This window comes from Madurella fahalii, assembly GCF_045866475.1.
Source record: "Madurella fahalii IFM 68171 DNA, scaffold_3, whole genome shotgun sequence".
Taxonomy (NCBI): domain Eukaryota; kingdom Fungi; phylum Ascomycota; class Sordariomycetes; order Sordariales; genus Madurella; species Madurella fahalii.
The window spans coordinates 4,162,133-4,178,810 of NW_027263973.1; the positions used below are offsets into that span (position 1 = coordinate 4,162,133).

General features: G+C 56.5%; 4 protein-coding genes across 4 annotated transcripts; 2 read left to right on the forward strand and 2 right to left on the reverse strand.

Moving 5' to 3' along the window:
- Positions 1-640: 640 nt before the first annotated feature.
- On the forward strand, positions 641-7,018 carry MFIFM68171_06643 (uncharacterized protein; the record flags this gene model as incomplete). The annotated part of the gene is made up of 10 exons (XM_071062063.1): positions 641-949; positions 1,066-1,285; positions 1,443-1,990; positions 2,101-2,155; positions 2,227-2,484; positions 2,580-4,086; positions 4,179-4,710; positions 4,769-4,966; positions 5,062-5,589; positions 5,675-7,018. The coding sequence occupies 10 exons, from the start codon at positions 641-643 to the stop codon at positions 7,016-7,018; spliced, it is 5,499 nt and encodes a 1,832-aa protein (XP_070918164.1).
- A 273-nt stretch (positions 7,019-7,291) lies between these two features.
- On the reverse strand, positions 7,292-8,203 carry MFIFM68171_06644 (uncharacterized protein; the record flags this gene model as incomplete). Its single annotated transcript, XM_071062064.1, has 1 exon — positions 7,292-8,203. The coding sequence occupies one exon, from the start codon at positions 8,201-8,203 to the stop codon at positions 7,292-7,294; it is 912 nt and encodes a 303-aa protein (XP_070918165.1).
- Positions 8,204-11,841: 3,638 nt separating this feature from the next.
- MFIFM68171_06645 (uncharacterized protein) lies at positions 11,842-13,059 on the reverse strand (the record flags this gene model as incomplete). The annotated part of the gene is made up of 2 exons (XM_071062065.1): positions 11,842-12,819; positions 12,883-13,059. The coding sequence occupies 2 exons, from the start codon at positions 13,057-13,059 to the stop codon at positions 11,842-11,844; spliced, it is 1,155 nt and encodes a 384-aa protein (XP_070918166.1).
- A 523-nt stretch (positions 13,060-13,582) lies between these two features.
- Positions 13,583-15,221, forward strand: MFIFM68171_06646 (uncharacterized protein; the record flags this gene model as incomplete). The annotated part of the gene is made up of 3 exons (XM_071062066.1): positions 13,583-14,339; positions 14,413-14,974; positions 15,026-15,221. The coding sequence occupies 3 exons, from the start codon at positions 13,583-13,585 to the stop codon at positions 15,219-15,221; spliced, it is 1,515 nt and encodes a 504-aa protein (XP_070918167.1).
- Between the last annotated feature and the right edge of the window lie 1,457 nt (positions 15,222-16,678).

Sequence of the window (16,678 nt, forward strand, 5' to 3'; positions counted from 1 at the left end):
AGTGAGTGTAACAAGCTGAAATCGCTCAAAGGAGACATCCGTCCTTATAAGCGACCGGCTTTTCTACATGTGCAGACCACACTGGCTAGGGCCCGGACTAGCCGAGGGGGGATTGGGAAGATGATTAACTAATACCAGGTGGGCAGGTATGAAGCTCTGGGGCTGGCTGAGATAGAAAGGGGGGGCGATTATGGAGTATCGGGGCTGCGTTGTTGACGCCCGATGCCGTACCCGCTAGTGGGCGAATGTACGCCGTCCCAGGGCCAGGCCTAGCTCTAGACCTGCGGCCCAGATCACTTGCGCAAAGCGTCCAGTGCAACTGGCCGTCGTCGCATCATCGCCGACAGGCAGACACTGAAGTATTGCAGCAGCTATCTAGTGCTCTCAAACCGTTATCGCACCGTCAAGAGGAGTATAAGTACCCGCCATTTGGCAACTTTATTCCGTTACTTTTCCAGCATTGAGCTGGACGAGATTCGACCCAGGCTCGGATATCCAAATTCAACCAGCTTCGCTAACTTCTTACAACCTCCCGCTCGTCTTGCCCCGTTGTTATTTCTTCTCTCTTATTTCTGGCCTAACCTGCTTAATCTTTACCTCGGTTCTTACTGCTCTCTGATTGTTTCACACTGGTCTTGCCATGTCTACTATTACCTTGGCCGAGCAGCTGGTAGAGGACGTGGTCGCAGCCGTGTCCAGTCTGCAGCCGTTCCCGGTGCTGCCTTTCATGCAGCGTCTGTATGACAAAGCCCGCCAGACGCCCAATGCCGCGTCATTCAGGGACCAACTCCCCCTTGAGGCCGAGTATGGGCCCAACGATGGCCTTCTCCTGGACGGCATTGACGAAACAGACCGCCTCCAGAAGCTTGCCCTGCAGAGCATTGTCAAGGTTGTTTCCTTTCTGGACGACGGCACGGACAAGGCCGGCTTCCGTGCCTGTGTCCAAGGCGTAAGTATATCTGATACGAGGTTCTAGCGCGGCTCCAATCCGTGACAAGTGTCCCTCCCAACTGGTGGTGCGATCCTGGGATCACTGCTGGCCATGGCTAATATTGTTGCATACAGACCCTAGCTACCCAGGCTACGAACAGTGACATGCTCTCGTTGACCAGCTCTCTGATTGCCGAACACATCAACTGGCACTTGGCAGGCAATAGCCACAAGCCTGTCCCGCCCCTGCGTCAGCTGAGAGAGACGCCGGGCTTTGCCGATGCCTTTACGCGGAAGCTCGCGAATAGCAGATTCATCATGGGCGAGATCTATAAGGACATGGCTCAAAGAAATCGTACGTTTGATTGCGCTCCTTATCGTCCTTGTCAGCTGTCTCAAGAGTCAAGCTACAAAGAAAAAAAGAATAAGAAAGAAAATAAAAGGAGCGTTTGCTCCTAAACGGCTCCTGAGATCCACCGAAGTAGAAGCTTAGTACTGACATTGTTGGACAGACACGTTTAGCATGGCCCTGCTGTTCATCACCCAATACCTTCATGAAGGCCCTGGCTTCACGGCCTTGTCTGCTCCCTCCTTTGAGTCGTCTCCAGCTCGACAGGTGCTGTCACAGTGGACCTCCGAACTAGCCACCGTGCCAGGTATTAATGTCAACGATCTCTTTGCCTTCATCACGCACATCGCCTCCGGTGTCCTGCTCCCGGATACTACCGTGACTCCGATGAAGGCCACGGTGGCGTTTATCGGACGAGACCCCTCGGAGGATTGGACTAGACGTGGTGCTGCGTTCCCGGTTGGAGCACTTAGCAGAACCATACTAAACTCGGTCTTTGATCCCCACCTTGACGCACTCGCGCAAGACGATATCGTCGAGTACCAGACGATTGCGATGGCCAACCAGGCCCAGTGGGACGGCATGGGAGACCGCTGGCTCAAGGCCGTTGGCCAGGTGGCAAATTTCCAGACCCAGTCGTCCCGCATGGAAAATAACGACTTTGGACATGGTTTTGCCGAAGGTCTCTCGCTTGGACTTGCCGGTGGAGCGGTACGTGCGACACGCTTAATATGGCGGACCTGCGATCTTCAATCATCTCTTTATCTTTGCTGCGTGGCCGTGCCGGCTAACTGGCTGATTTCTCTATCATGACACAATAGGACGTATACGTAACGACCGTTACCGGACAGACCCTTGCCGATTGGATTACATCAGGTTCGTTGCCTGCCCCGGCAAGCCCCTTTCGCTGTACGTAGTATGCAAACTGACAATGCGCCGCTTGGAAGTCCGCGGTTCTCACCCGACGCTGTTCACAAATAACACCCCGAACACGGTTCAAGTGGAACACCACCGGACTACTCCCGCCGGGAACTGCTTCGTTGCGGGCACCAAGGTCGCAACTGACAAGGGCGATATGAGTATCGAAGACATTACCGAGGGCAGTCGGGTCCTAACCGACGCTACCACTAGCCGGTATGGTATTGCTTCGGATGAGGATGTCGTCACGCCTCCTAGTGAGGGAAAGACTATGCTAGTGGGCTTCAGTATGTCACGCCTAGGAGCCGCTCATTTACCACTGAGACATCCAGTACTAGCATTTGGCTGCTCAATTTCTGTAACTGACCGCAACACCGCGTAGACAACGAGGGCGTCTTTGCCACCCCAGGCCACATCTTCTTCACCACTACTGGACCGCGTGCTGTGGAACCGGAGCTCGCAATGCGGGAGAATTCATTTGCCGACGTTGGCCGCTTGTGTAAAGGCCATGCGCTCTACCGGCTCTCCGAAGACGGCAAGTCCTACAAAGTGGTGCCTATCGAATCCATCCAAGTCGAGTTCGTACCTGCCACCCACGTCTACGGAGTCCATCTCCGCGAAGGCGACAGATCGTACCACGCCAACGGATACCACGTCGCCATCAACTATCCAGAGATTACCATCAAGTCTATCGCTCGCGCTTTGTCCAAGGTTCCGAGACATCAAGCTGTTAAAATGCTGCGACATATAGATGAGCTCGCCCCTGTTTTTCATAAGATCGGCGTCCCTGGCGTGGCTACGCTCCTGAGACAGGAACTCAAAGACGCCAGACGCAATAAGCTCACCTGGCCTCTGACACCAACACATAAGAGGCACGCCAGGAGATACCAGGGCCTGAATTTCAAAAATCTCAAGCGGACTTTCATTCTCGAAGCCAGGGACTCGCCACTGACAGACAAGAGGGGCCCTAGGGGCTACAAGCTGCCCGTACTGAACATCCACGAAGGGGTTCTTCACCTGGACCACGACATTGTCCCTCGCGTGGCTTTCGACACCAAGGGCTCGAGAGTCCGTTGGTCTCGAGCGCTGGGGAGAGGCCAAGGTTACGAGCATGGAGTGCTTAACTTTACGACTCATGGCCTGCTGGGCCACGGTGCCGTCTACGTCAGCCAGGATGAGAATCCGTCCGACCTCCCGGAGACATGCGAGACCATTATTCCTTTCGTGGCTCAGAAGGCGACGTCTACCCGCTTAGTGCGCAACAGGACCACCGCTGGGTTTGTGCATGCGACGGAGTTCATGACTAGTACTACCGCCCACCCACTAGTAGTAGCGAACCACATTGGGGGTCCCGCCCCGTCACCCATCGCAGATCCCGGCACCATCGACAACGAGGACTTTTATGACGTTGTGGTTGATTCGGTCGACTGGCCAGCTGACACTGCTAAAACTTCTGCCACATCGCCGGTTTCCATGGGCCAGGTTGCGATGGCTACCTACCACTCGGACGGTAAAGGGGGACTCGCCATACCCGTAATCGTACTGCCTACCCTGGACAAGCTGCTTAGTGACATCAACAAGAGCCGGTCGGCGGAATCCCAGCTCGAGCCGCTCTATCAGTCGACCGTCTTAGTTAACAAGACAGGCACCCTAACGGGCACCGTGACCTTCAAGTCGGCGAGCGCCGTTGCTCGCCTGTCGGACCAGGCGCCCAAGACAGAGAACGACCAGCTGCCGACCAAGAACCTGACATTTTCCAATCTGGATAGCACCGTGACGATCCCGATCCTCTTCCAGTCGGCCCAGTTCGCCTTCAGTTGGGACTTCAACGACATCTCGGGAGCCGTATACGAGTTCAACCCGGCTATGGTGGGTAACACAGGGCAAAGGTACGTTAAATTCCTAGTTAGACGCATCATATCTATTCCAGGGGCATTTTGTCGGAGAGAGCACGCTGCTGACACTGCGCGGCACCTATCAGGTACTGGTTTGGCACCAGTCCGACCACGGTGCAGCCCACGTTGATGAGGTCCGCCTTGGCCGCCAAATCGGCAGATGCTAGGACCGCTGCGCATACCGAGGCGACTCTTGTCGCGCTACCCTCTGGCACTCACGTTGGCCCGGTCGTGGCAGCGGTGACTGCGAAGCCTGCTCCTGTGACGCATGTCCTCATGGCGGCACAACCGCTCACCATCCAGGGTATTTCGAGCATCCCGGGATACTCAGAGGATGCGGTACACAAGCAAAGCCAAACGTTGCTGCAGAACATGATGTACTACCATATGAACGAGAGCGATCGCACCACGTTTCTTAGCTACCCCAAGCCTAAAGACCTACCCATTGAGCTGGCCGACAACCTGCCCGCTGACCTTAAGACGTGGATCCACGACACGTACGCGCCAGCCTACATATCCTTCATGTTCTCTCAGGTGTCGCTGGCGGACAGCAAAGGTTGGCGGGTCAACTTTGACGACGTGGAGAAGGACAAGATCTGGTATTGGTGGTCTGGCTCGGTAAGTTCCCCGTGCCTCTGTCATGATCAGTGCGTTTCGCTGATGGTCGCCGTCACAGGGAACCAAATGCCTGTCGAAGGCGCCCCAGTATCAGACACTAAATGAACTTACCTCGCGCGCCGGTATGATTGCGCTCTACGGAAAGACCATCAATCCATACCTGGCCGATGGCGCGAAATGGGCCGAACAGCTCTTCACTAGCTGGACAGGAAAACACGCGCTGCATGCGCTGATGCAACAGCCCATCAACGATGCCGTATGTTGTCTCCCTCCTCCTTCCCCTTCCGCTTTAAGTACCCCCTCCCTTCGTATTCCCCCGATGGAAGGCTGTCGCTGAAACGCAGCCATTAGAATGTCAACCTCTTGAATATGTACTGTAACATCTTGCATACTCTGGCACCGGTTCCTGGAGCCCTGGGTGGGTACGCCGATCGCCTCTTCAACGCCGTCCTGGCGTACGCACAGTCAGAACAGAGCGATTCCACAGCCACTTTCACCGATCCGACGGGCGAGGCGGGCCGCCAGTGGCTGTACGACGCCATGGCCAACCTGATCCAGGCGACGCTCAACAACGACCCGTCCCTTGATAGCTCGGTGCGCAAGGACCTCATGGACGACCTCACAGAGCTGCAGAAGGAACTGGGCATCGACGCACAGCAAGAAGCGTCAGTGAAGACCCGCATTATTCTCGCCGAGACGAATATTCTCATCGTCAACATGGCCAAGTGGCTGACCGCCATCGGGACTGGTATCTCCAAGCTGTGGGGTATGTCGGGCTTCAGCCTGGCGGGGACCATTTTCCAACGCGCGGCCGACGCCTCCTCAAAGCTGAGCGCCAAGACGGTTGCGCTGATGAAAGGTTGTGGAATCGTGGCCCTGGTGAGTGATGCTACAATCAACTTAGTGTTTCTCTCGACCTTCCCTTTCATGAAGTGCTTACCAAGTGTCGCAAAAAACCATGCAGACGGCTGTCTACGCGTACGCAGCCTTTAATTCCTTCGTCAACTGGGACAAGCTTAGCACCACCGGTCGGGCTCAGGCCATCCTGATTACCATGAAGATGGTCACAGACGTTGCCGGCAGGTCGTTTGCGGTGTGGACCGACTACAAAACAGCGCGAGCAGCGGAGCTAGAGAAGGCGGCCGCCGACGGTACGGCACTAGACCAGGGTTTGCGAAACGAGATCCGTGGTCCGAGCGGACAGAACACGAACATCGAGTTGAGCAGGGCCGAGCACGGCCCGGAATCCGGTATATCCGAGCTGGTGGACGACGTGAGCAGCGTGGCCACGGTGGAGGGAAAAGTACAGAGTGGCGATCTAATCGAGAACCCCAGTTTCAACGAGAAGGTTCCGTTAGTTCCGCCCAGGCCTAGCGGCCCGACAGCGTGGAGCCGCTTTAATACGCCGGCCAACTGGATGCGCACTGTGGGCATCGCCATCAGCGTGGCGCTGGTCGTCGTCATGAGCATTAGCCTGGCGCAAAACTGGGATGACCTCAACAAGACGGGCAAGGCGCTCGGGGTGATCCAGGTCGTCACAACCGCCCTCGCCATCGCCGTTGACGTCGCCGTGTTCGCAGGCGAGATGCTAGCCATGGAGACGGCCATGTTCTTGACGGTGTTACCTATTGTCGGCGCGGTTCTAGCAGTCGTCGGCCTGGTGGTTTCCATTCTCATGATGGTCCTTGGCACCACCGAGGAAAAGGAGCCGCCGCCGACGCCCGTCGAGACCTTTATCGGCAGCACGGCCAAGCCGCTTGTCGGCACCTGGGACGCCATGCCCAAGCCCGCCCTCAGCTACTCCATGCCCACCTCGGTCAGGGAGGGCGCTACCACGGCCTTCGCCGTCGCGGCACAGAACGACTCGGGCGCCGATGTGGCCCGTGCCTCGATCAAGGTCACCGTGCAGGGCGGCTCGGACCCGACCTGCCTCTTCACCAACCTCACCATGACAGACCTAGGAATACGGCCCGGTGGCGCTGCGGCTGCCTCGGCTCTGACGGACGGCCAGGCTGGCGCTCTGGCAGTCGACGCGGGCCCACCGGCCACGGCGCTCACGGAAGCCATCACGCAGCTACGCCGCAGCGACACCATCACGTCGTGGGATTCGGTCGTGCAAGGTGTCGCAGACCCAGCTACCAACCCGCTGGGCGGCTTGACGTTGCTGGGCACCGGGGGCGCCAAGCAAGGCTTTATCGTGTCGTTCTGCGGTGTTGTCAACAAGGCCGGCTCAACGGTTGTGCAGATCGTCGAGACGCTGACGAACGGTGATAACTGCCGGGCTATATTTACGATCACGAGGCAGTGAAGAGAGGAGCTGAGGTTATGTGGAATAGCAAGCAGGCAATAGGGATTAGGGCGAGAATGATTAGGATGATTCAGGTAGGACTTATGAATAACGTGATGAATTGAACCAGAAGTTGGCCTTTGGGCATGGCAATGTGAGGAGACCGTACCGGACCACAGAAGAGATATCAAATTGCATGACGAAAGCCACTTGGGTTGCGCCGCCTAAGCCTCACTTGTTTCCATCTGTAGCTTATGAGTTAGGAAACCAGCGGACCTTGCTGACTTGGTGTTCCTATGTCAACGCCAAGTCCGCAACCACGGCCCTGTGATCGCTAATGTACAGACCCGAAACAACATTCGTCAAGATCTCATAACGCTCCACGGAAAAGAATGTCTTCGTCCCTTCGGGCCCGAACCAAACGAAATCGATAAAACTCCCCCCGGAGCCCGTAAACCCGGTGAACGTGTTCCTGTTCGTACCCACCACCTTCCCCACCGCGTCCGCCACGGCAAATGCCTCCTCCAGATAGCCACTATCCGCAAGTACCTTGTGCCCGTCCCTCCCGGGTCCAGAGTTAAAGTCCCCGGTCAACACGACGCCCATGGGGCCCCACATCTCCTGCACCGCGCGGATGCGCTCCAGGACGACCTTGGCGCCCTCGGTCCTGGCCTGCGCGCTGGCGTTGTCGAGGTGGGTGTTGGCGACGATGAAGCGGGCCCAGCTGCCGAGCTCCTCGAAGACAGCGATGGTGACGACGCGCCGGCTTCCCGCACCCCAGCCGTACGACGGCCGGTCGGGAGTCGGCGACAGCCACTTGGTCTCGCGGTACAGCAGGCGGAGCACGTCGGCGCGGTACACGATCGGGCAGTACTCGCCGCGCGCGGCGCCGTCGTCGCGCGCCACCCCGACGTGCGCCCACGAGGCCCCCAGCCCCTCCTTGATGTCGCCCAGCTGCCCGTCTAGCACCTCCTGCAGCCCCAGGATGGTCAGCCCGTTGGCCGGCCCGCCGCGGTCGAGCTGCGCGAGCTGGCTGATGAGCGGGCCGCGGCGCTCGGACCACGGCCGCTCCCCCTCCGCGAGCGACGTCGCGGCGTAGCGGATGTTGAAGCTGACGGCGCGGATCGGGAGCGTGGTGTTGGCTTGCGCAAGGGCGGAGGGGAGGAGCAGGAGGAGGATGGGGGTCGTCAGGGCGGGGAATCTCATTTTGTCGGGATGGATGTGGAAGGGAGGGGGGAAACCACGGGATTGGTCCCTGTCTGTTCAAAAGGGTCCAGAACCGGTAGCTATGGGGACAAGAAACCGCACCCTTTGAATGACAACGAAGACCAAAGGCTGTCGTTATTGTAGGGAGGCTAAAAAGTGGCTCTGGACCAGGTACACTCCTAAGTGGTGCCCCAAATGACTAAGCGAAATAAGAGGGGCGTGGCACGGGTGAGGTAGTAATTAGTTACCTTCCTTCCTTTTTCTTTCTTTCTTTCTTTTTTTTTTTTTTTGGCCCAAACTGTTGACTCGGCGGAGTTTGGGGTACGTTTTAGAAACGGTTTCTGAGGATTAAAACGGTGGACCTCGTACCGCTCGGTTTCTTACTATACTGTTCCCAACTCCGTTTCCCAGCAAATAATACGGTATAACTAATCCTAACATCGCTTTGTGACTACTGATTCCGCCGACGCGCTACAAATTTTATTCCTAGCTAACAAAACGCGTTTACGGCCCTTTACAATACTCTAGTACGTCCTAGTAAACGTCCTAGTAAATTTTCGAGACGACAGAAAACGTCGAGATACAAGCGGATTCCCGGGAGTGCCACGTATACACATCCCCAGTATAAACCGGTTAGCGGAGATAGCATAAACGCACAGCTGAACGCTACTCACCGTATTCTTCGAGCAACCCTGGTATCGCAGGCGCCACAAATGCTCGTTCGACATCTTGAAAGTGCGTGGGAAAGCGGTTGGCGTCCTCCAGCGGTGTTTGCAAGGCGCAGCGGCTAAGTTGCCACCGGGCATACAGGGTAAATTCACAACCAGGACAACTGACGGCATTAGCCGTAAGGATGACAGCCGCCTTGCGTTAAGAAACGAGGAACGAGAGACGAAAGGTCTTATACCTTGAGTACCTAACAAAAGGCCACTAGAGGATGTGAAGAAGGGAAAACCCCGCAACCCCTAGAGATCTACAGTTACTCGTAAATTTTCGCAAACGACCAATCAGAATTACGCGCTAATTTTGCGCCCTGGTCTTGCACTAATTAGCCTGTCCCGCGTCACGCCTATGCCATACGAAACCTCTGATTCAAGGGTTTCGAAAACACGTCTCTTCCTCTTCCATCCAGCCTTTTTATGATGAACGGCTACCCTGACATCTCTGATAAACCCTTTATTTTGTCTGATGTCCCTGCTAACCAATTCCTAACCGTAGCGTCGCTCAGCGCATTATTCATTCCTCACATTACCCCTTTTACAAATTAACCCCTCCATTGAGTTGAAAACTTGGGAATAAGCTGTCCCAATTACCAATAGAGTCCACTCTAAGAATGTGAGGTGACGCCGCAATTGCTGCTTCAGCAATTGCACCTGAAATATCGCAGAATGAGCAGTCCATCCTCCGATGCAGACTGGCTGGCCCCCCTACAAACAAGTAGACCATACTCTGTGGTTATGCTCCTCATTGCGAGCTTCATATATAATTAGACGAGGCTGAATATGCCAAACTACTTTCAGAGATCGTTGCTGATGGGCGCTTGACAAAGCGTCTGAATCACGCTACTATGACCGTCAATAGATTATCTCTAGAACAAGCTGTCAAGGTGGCGAAGTCCTTATTTCCTCAGCTTGGGTCCAGGCTGGATCCAGATGGCGCCCACGATCGATCTGCCCACACCGAAAGGTCGACACTTGAATGGAAACTCCGGAGCGACGAAGCGACGCATTTTGTGCATCTCGCCGATGATGTGTTTTGTGGCATACGGGATTGGTAAGACCGGACTGTTGCTGCAGCACGAAAGAAAACTCTAGCATGGTCACAGAATGGGATCTTACCCAAGAGTTCCTGGGCACCCCCAGCGCTCTTTATCCATAAACTCGAAACTTTGCGAAACCGACTAAATTATTTACAACCCCGAGGGCCAACCCCGGGGTGAGCATGGCCGACCCCGGGGTGAGCATGGCCGAACCACGCCCGCGAAACCAAGCCTTAGGGACCATCAAAGCCCCGTAGAACAGTATAACCATCGCGTTATGGCTTTTCCAGAGGACGCATTAGACACATTTGGTGGTATCCTTAATACCCTCAGCAGCGCAGCATTCGTCGGCGGGTTCATCTACGGTTTACCTATGATGTTCTTCGATGTCGCCTTGCTGTGGCACAATAAGTCGCACCTTGAAAGACGATGTGCTCGACGGCGAGACGCTATGAGCACCTTGCCACCAAGTTGGACATTGGCAGCCTGGGGAGGAATGATAACTTTCTCAGACCCTGCTCGCCGTCATCTACGGCCGCTTGTGCAATGGAAGTATTGTGCAAGCAACCAAGAACACTGGGAATCACTACCGTCGCACGACTATCAGCAATCATCAGATATATTGATGAAAGTGGATGAGATTGGGGCATCTACGACAGCAGGCGTCCCGGCCAGGCCGGAACGTGACAACAAAGGAGATGTCGAAATTCCCTCAATTTTGAGGGAATCTGATTCTCATCTACTGTTTGCACGGCCCCTGAGATCGCTCTTTCGTGGAAAAGTCCATCCGGGTGTGAGTGTGACAGTTGTTTTGGTTGGGGAGTCAGGCGATTGTGTCGGGATACCCACATCATGCGAGAAACTGAATTAGGGTGATATAAATGCCCGAAAACCCCTCTGTGAGGTTGTCGCAATTTCAGAGTCATCTAAACAGGGCCATAGGGCGTACAATATAGTCTGGATTGAATGGAATGATGCCATTGCATATAGAAAGGGCGCTGGATGGGCTTTCAAATCCGCCTGGACAGCACAGAAGTCGGAGCGCATTGATCTCATTCTAGGATAGCACTAGAATATTTCAGCCGTTATGTACAGAGTACGCTACTTGCGCTTTCTCATTAGGATCGCTCAGCTTTCCCAGTAGAAAGAAGGTCGAGGCAAGGTTCTTCAACATCCGCGGCATCACCCTCATCACCGTCCACAAAGCACGATAGATGTCTTGTGCAAACTCTGCTCTTCCTTCCAGCCGGTTGGGTCAGGAGTCGCGGCCGCCCAGCACCGCCAGATCACGGCCAATATCTTCTTGTTGATGTTGGTGCAGAAGCTGGGCGAGCTGGTGGACCCAGATTTAGTCATTGTCAACAAGGTTGATCCGGTTACGTTCCACTCGGTCTAAGTTGACCTTTTAAAAATCATCTAGCGCTGACTACTAAACGCGGGGCACCTTACAGGCATGGTCAAGGGCACCGAAGTGAGCCGGCGGCTGCCCCTGTTGGCCAACGCCTTTGTGTGGGTCTTCTTCACCCTGCTGGGCCGGGACCACGAGCAGGGTGCGTCGACATATCTCGACGCCGTGGCCGGGCCACGATGGAGCGCGTGTGGCACGAGACGTTGCGCGACTTTGCATTCACTGACGCCCTGGACGCGCTAACTTCCGTCCGTCGAGGTTCAAAAGGGGGTGGTGAGTAAGAGGGTGGTGATCACTTGTAATTTGGGGGGTAGCCTATAGTAAATAGGTATCTAAGGTACCTTTCACTCACTGCTCGAGCCCAGACTAATCAATGTACCTTGTATTTTAACGATCCGCAAGCCCATAATTATACATCTAGAGGGGCATGCGACATATGCACACGCACACAAAGAACAGTACAAATTCTGCTCAATGGAAGCCATGCGCTCTCTGGCTATATGGTGGTCCTTGCACGTGCGTCTCGGTCAGCCGGACCAGCTCGGTATCGACAGGGTCGCGGTCCTCCGACTTGCCCCCTGTAATGACCTGCGGGTGGCCCACCAACGCGCCGACCGTGTCTGGGTAATAAAATGTGCCTCCTCCGGCTTTCGTCGTGGACGCGATGGTGCGAGAGGAATGTTTCGGGTCTGGCTTGGGCTTGCTCGAGGAGTAGTTCGGTATCGTGTAGGTGGCAGTGCCGTAGCCCCGGCGGCTGCGTTGTTGTCGGCCCACGAAGCGGTCCCACAGCGGTACCACTGCGGTCACGGAACCGCAGATGACGATGAGCGCGATCTCGGCCGACGCCCATATGGCCAACAGATACAGGTCCCAGGTGGGATCGGCGGCGACGCCGAGGTTCTTGCTGGCGAGGGATGTCTTGACCGAGGCGGCGACGCCGGTGAAGGTGGTCAGGCCCAAGAGTGCCACAAGGGTGAGCTTGCGGCCAAGGCGCATCTGCAAGCCCCAGATGATGTGCATGGGCAGCAGCGCGAGGAAGAAGTCCGCGAAGGCCTGGAACGAGGCCGTAAACGTGTTGTAGTTGTAGACGGCACTCCTGTCGAGGCACGACACGGTACCGGTCGCCTGGCCCACCAGGTCCCAGAGGTGGGCCGGCGCCCCGCACTGGAATAGCACCAGAAACACGTCAAGGGCCGACGTGACAGCCGTGAGAATAATGAGCGCCCACAGCGACCACACGTGCCACTTACACGACTGATTGATGATGCGCAGGATGGTGAAGGCGACGGACATCTTGCCGAAGGCCGTGCAGGGGATGCTGAACATCTGCAGCACGACCTGCAGTTTGACCTGGTGCTCCTTCTGCTCCAGCGTCAGGTAGGCAAAGTGCCGTGTGCCCCCAGACTCGGCGATCATGGTGGCTATGACAGCCTGGACGACAAAAGCGAGCTGCGTGCGTGGTTGTGCTCGTTAGCCATCAGGACAGACACGAGAGCGGGGTAAATCACGAACCCAGCATGCGGCCATGTACAGGTCGTCGGTGCCCATGATGCGGGTGTATGTTCGTCCCCAAATCCGTAGGGCCATGAAAACGGTAGAGAGTCCCACCAAGGTCCAGACCACGGCCTCGAGCGAGATACGGCGATCCGTGTCGGGGCCGATGGCTGGCGTTTCCGGTATTGCGACCATTTCTTCTTCGGCTAAGTCTTTTGTGGCTGTTTGTGGCTAGGCGCTTGAGCTCTTGTCTTGTCTAGCTTAGAGAAAACAAGGATGATTTCGTGCTTCTTGTTGTACGTGAGGAACTCGAGGTGGGGCATGTTGGCCTCCATGAATTGTCCGGGGTTTGGGGGGGGGCATACAGAGTACAGATACAAGGCCCGGACATACCTCACCGCCTGAAATCGCTGCCGTGCATTGGGGCGTGCCGTCAACATGCAGAATTCCCAATGCTTTCTTGATTGCCGACGGCTGGAAGTGCTCGGTTTCGTGGCGTTGTTGGAAAAGCACCAGATGCAAGGCGGAACAAGCATGTCGGCATGAAGCCAGCGTAGCTCGTGCATTAATTACAAATGTCACACACTACTATAAGGCGAGTGCTACCAACCTGCTACTCTCGCCTCTGTTCAGTGTGATCATTCGGCGCTGCCCTGGAAAACTTTGCCTTTCGACCCGCACGTTTTCTTATCTTATCCTCAGCAGACTACACATAATTATGAGCGCCAAGCCCAACGCTATTCGTCCCTCCCGGGATCTCACGCTTTTCTTCGCAGCTGCTGCGGCGGCGGCCATCGGCGTGCTGGCCGCTGTTTGGTCCGGGGTTGGCCTCCACATCTTCGGCACGTTGGAACGCGATGTCAATTTCGCCCGAGGACCCGAAGCGCTTGCTTCGGCCACCTGCCACCAGCTAAAGGCTAAACTAGGGTCCATCATCACGCTGCCGTCGGATAGTTCATACGCGAGCCTGACCGAGGAGAACTGGTCGCAGTCATGCTGGCTACCGGCTGCGTGCGTGGCACAGCCCACGTGCGCCGCCGACGTGCAGCACCTCGTTACAGCGCTCGTCGCTGCCATGGTCCCGTTTGCCATCCGGTCCGGGGGCCACTCCCCTAGTCCCCACGACGCATCCATCGGCACAAACGGCGTGCTGATCGCCCTAGACAAGCTGGGCCAGGTCACCTACGACCCGGCAACGACGCTTGTAACGCTCGGCGCTGGTGCTAGATGGGACGCCGTCTACACGCTACTGGACTCGCACAATGTCACTATGGTCGGCGGCCGTGTCATGCCCGTGGGTGTCGGCGGTCTGACTCTCGGCGGCGGCTTATCCTACCTGTCGGATCTCTACGGCATGGTCTGCGACAACGTCGCCAGCTTTGAGGTGGTACTGGCCGACGGCAGACTTGTCGAGGCCAGTTCGACGTCAAATCCAGATCTGTTCTGGGCACTCAAGGGCGGCTCCAACAACTTCGGTTCGTCTGCTTACACCTTGCCTACTAAGTAGTGCTATGAAACGCGCCCGCTAACCGCGCTTTGATGATGCAGGGATAGTCACGTCTTACCGGGCCTCGACCTACCCCATCAAGAATTGTTGGGGGGGCATGCAGGTGTTTAGGCCGGATCAGCTTCCCGACGTACTGCAGGCCTTCAACGAGTACCAGCACACCCCTGACAAGGACCTGCACGCCAACCTGGTGCTTAACGTTGGCGTGAACAATGCAACGGTGCTCCTTACTTTGATCTATCTGCAGCCGGTGGAGCGCCCTGTGGCGTATGCTCCCTTCTTCAAGCTGACGCCTGTGGCCGATCTGACCGGTTTCTACACGCTGCATGAGATCATGGGTATGTTTCCCCTGCCGAACGTCCAGAGGAAAATGTGGTATACCAGCTCCTTTGAACCCAGCCCGTCCATGTTCACGGGGCTCGCCGACATCTTCGAGACCGCGCCTGAGGTGTCGCAGCTCGCCGCCCTCACGGCAGGGACTATGATCCTCACTCTGCAGCCGGTTCACCCTAACGTCGTCCTGCAGGGGCAAGCCAAGGGCGGCAATGCGCTCGGCCTTAAGCCCCGCACGCAGACCTGGTTCGGTCTCAACTACGGCTGGTAGTATGCCGAAGACGACGCCACCGCCCTGCGTCTAGTGCCGGCCCTGCACAGCCGTGTCGAGGCACTAGCCAAGAGCGAGCACGTCTGGCTCAAGTTCATTTTCATGAACGACGCATTCCACCATCAGCAGGTTATTGCCTCTTACGGGCCGGACAATGTAGCACGTCTCCGGGTGGTGCAGCAGAAGTATGATCCCGGCCGCATCTTCCATAAATTGGTGCCGGGGGGTCAAAAGATACCTGCGTGAACCCTCCATACTCGGGATCCAGTCAGGATGAAGTACTACATCAGTGATGTTCTGGACGACGTATAATGAATATATGAACTCATAGTCGGTACCTTCTATGTGCGATGTGCATGCCGGCTCAGTTTGCGCGCCGCACGCTCGCTCAAATTTCTTATTTCTTATCTTCCAAGTCTGCCATGGGCACGATGGGTACAAGCACAATCCGGCTCCGCCGTGGGTCTCACTCCAAACCCGAGCGAGCCCCCGCGACAGCCCCCTCCGTCTCGGTACAATACAGCAGCGGCCCTGCTACCGGTTGGATCCCGCATCTGCCGTCATCCTGGGTTCCTTACGTCCAGCTCGAGCGCCTCAATCTGCCGGCCGTCCTCAGCCTCATCTACCTCCCCACCCTATTCGGCGTTCTTCTCGCCGCCCATCCTCACCCACGGTGCCGGCGGTGGTGGCGGCGAGTTCCACTTCCCCACCCCCCCCTTACACCTGCTTCCTGTTGCTTGTCGCCTCCTTCTTCTTCTTCTCCAATGCCGCGCACGCGTGGGACGACCTCATCGATGCGGCCGTCGACATCCTCATCCCGCGAACGGCGCACAGTCTGATTCAGCACGGCGACGTGCCCGCCTGGCCGCCTTGGCCTTTGTCGTGGCCAACGCCGTCGGCGCCGGCGCCGCCCTCCTGGGGTTCCGCGACCCGGCCGGCGCGTTCCGCTATGCCCTACCCAACATCCTTGCCACCACCTACTACCCGTACGCCAAACGTCACACCAATTTCCTGCAGCTGGTTCTGGGTTTCTGCATCGCTTAGGGAATCGTGATGGGTACTGTGGCCGTTGGCTGCAAGCTGTTCGCGCTGGAACACGCGCTCCGATTGCATCTGCGCGACCCCGGCCTGCGGCACGTCTTCTCGCCGCATCATCATTATCACCCTCATCATCATCATCATGACTGGCTTGCTAACCCCACCGCTACCACCCCCATTCCCATACGGGTGATCATTGCTGTCATACTTAAGGTGCAATTGCTGGACAGCAATTGCGGCGTCGCTTTTGCGCGACAATTGCACCCACCATGACCACCGGCCTGCTCACCCTCTGCACCGCCTGCGCCCTCTGGTCTGCTGCCGGCGGGACCGATGAGGTCGTCGACTTCGCCGAGATCTTCCCTGAGAACTAAGGGTCGAGTGAAGAACCAAGGAGACTCACGGGGCTAGTGGTGAATCCGTCTCTGTGAAGCTGGGAAGCGCTTGTCATGTTGAGGACCGCTGTGGGGAAGGGCTTTGAGTCGATGGTTGTTGAGTAGCAGAGAGCAGTGCCTTGGTACTTTTAGGTAGCTAGCTCACGCTGCGGTATTATTTTCCTTACCTTTTTATTTCGATCGTTTTGTGAATTATGCATCAATCGTGATCACAGCGCAGCTCATCCCTTTTATATGACATCTTCGGCCGTACTTCGACTGTAAACATCG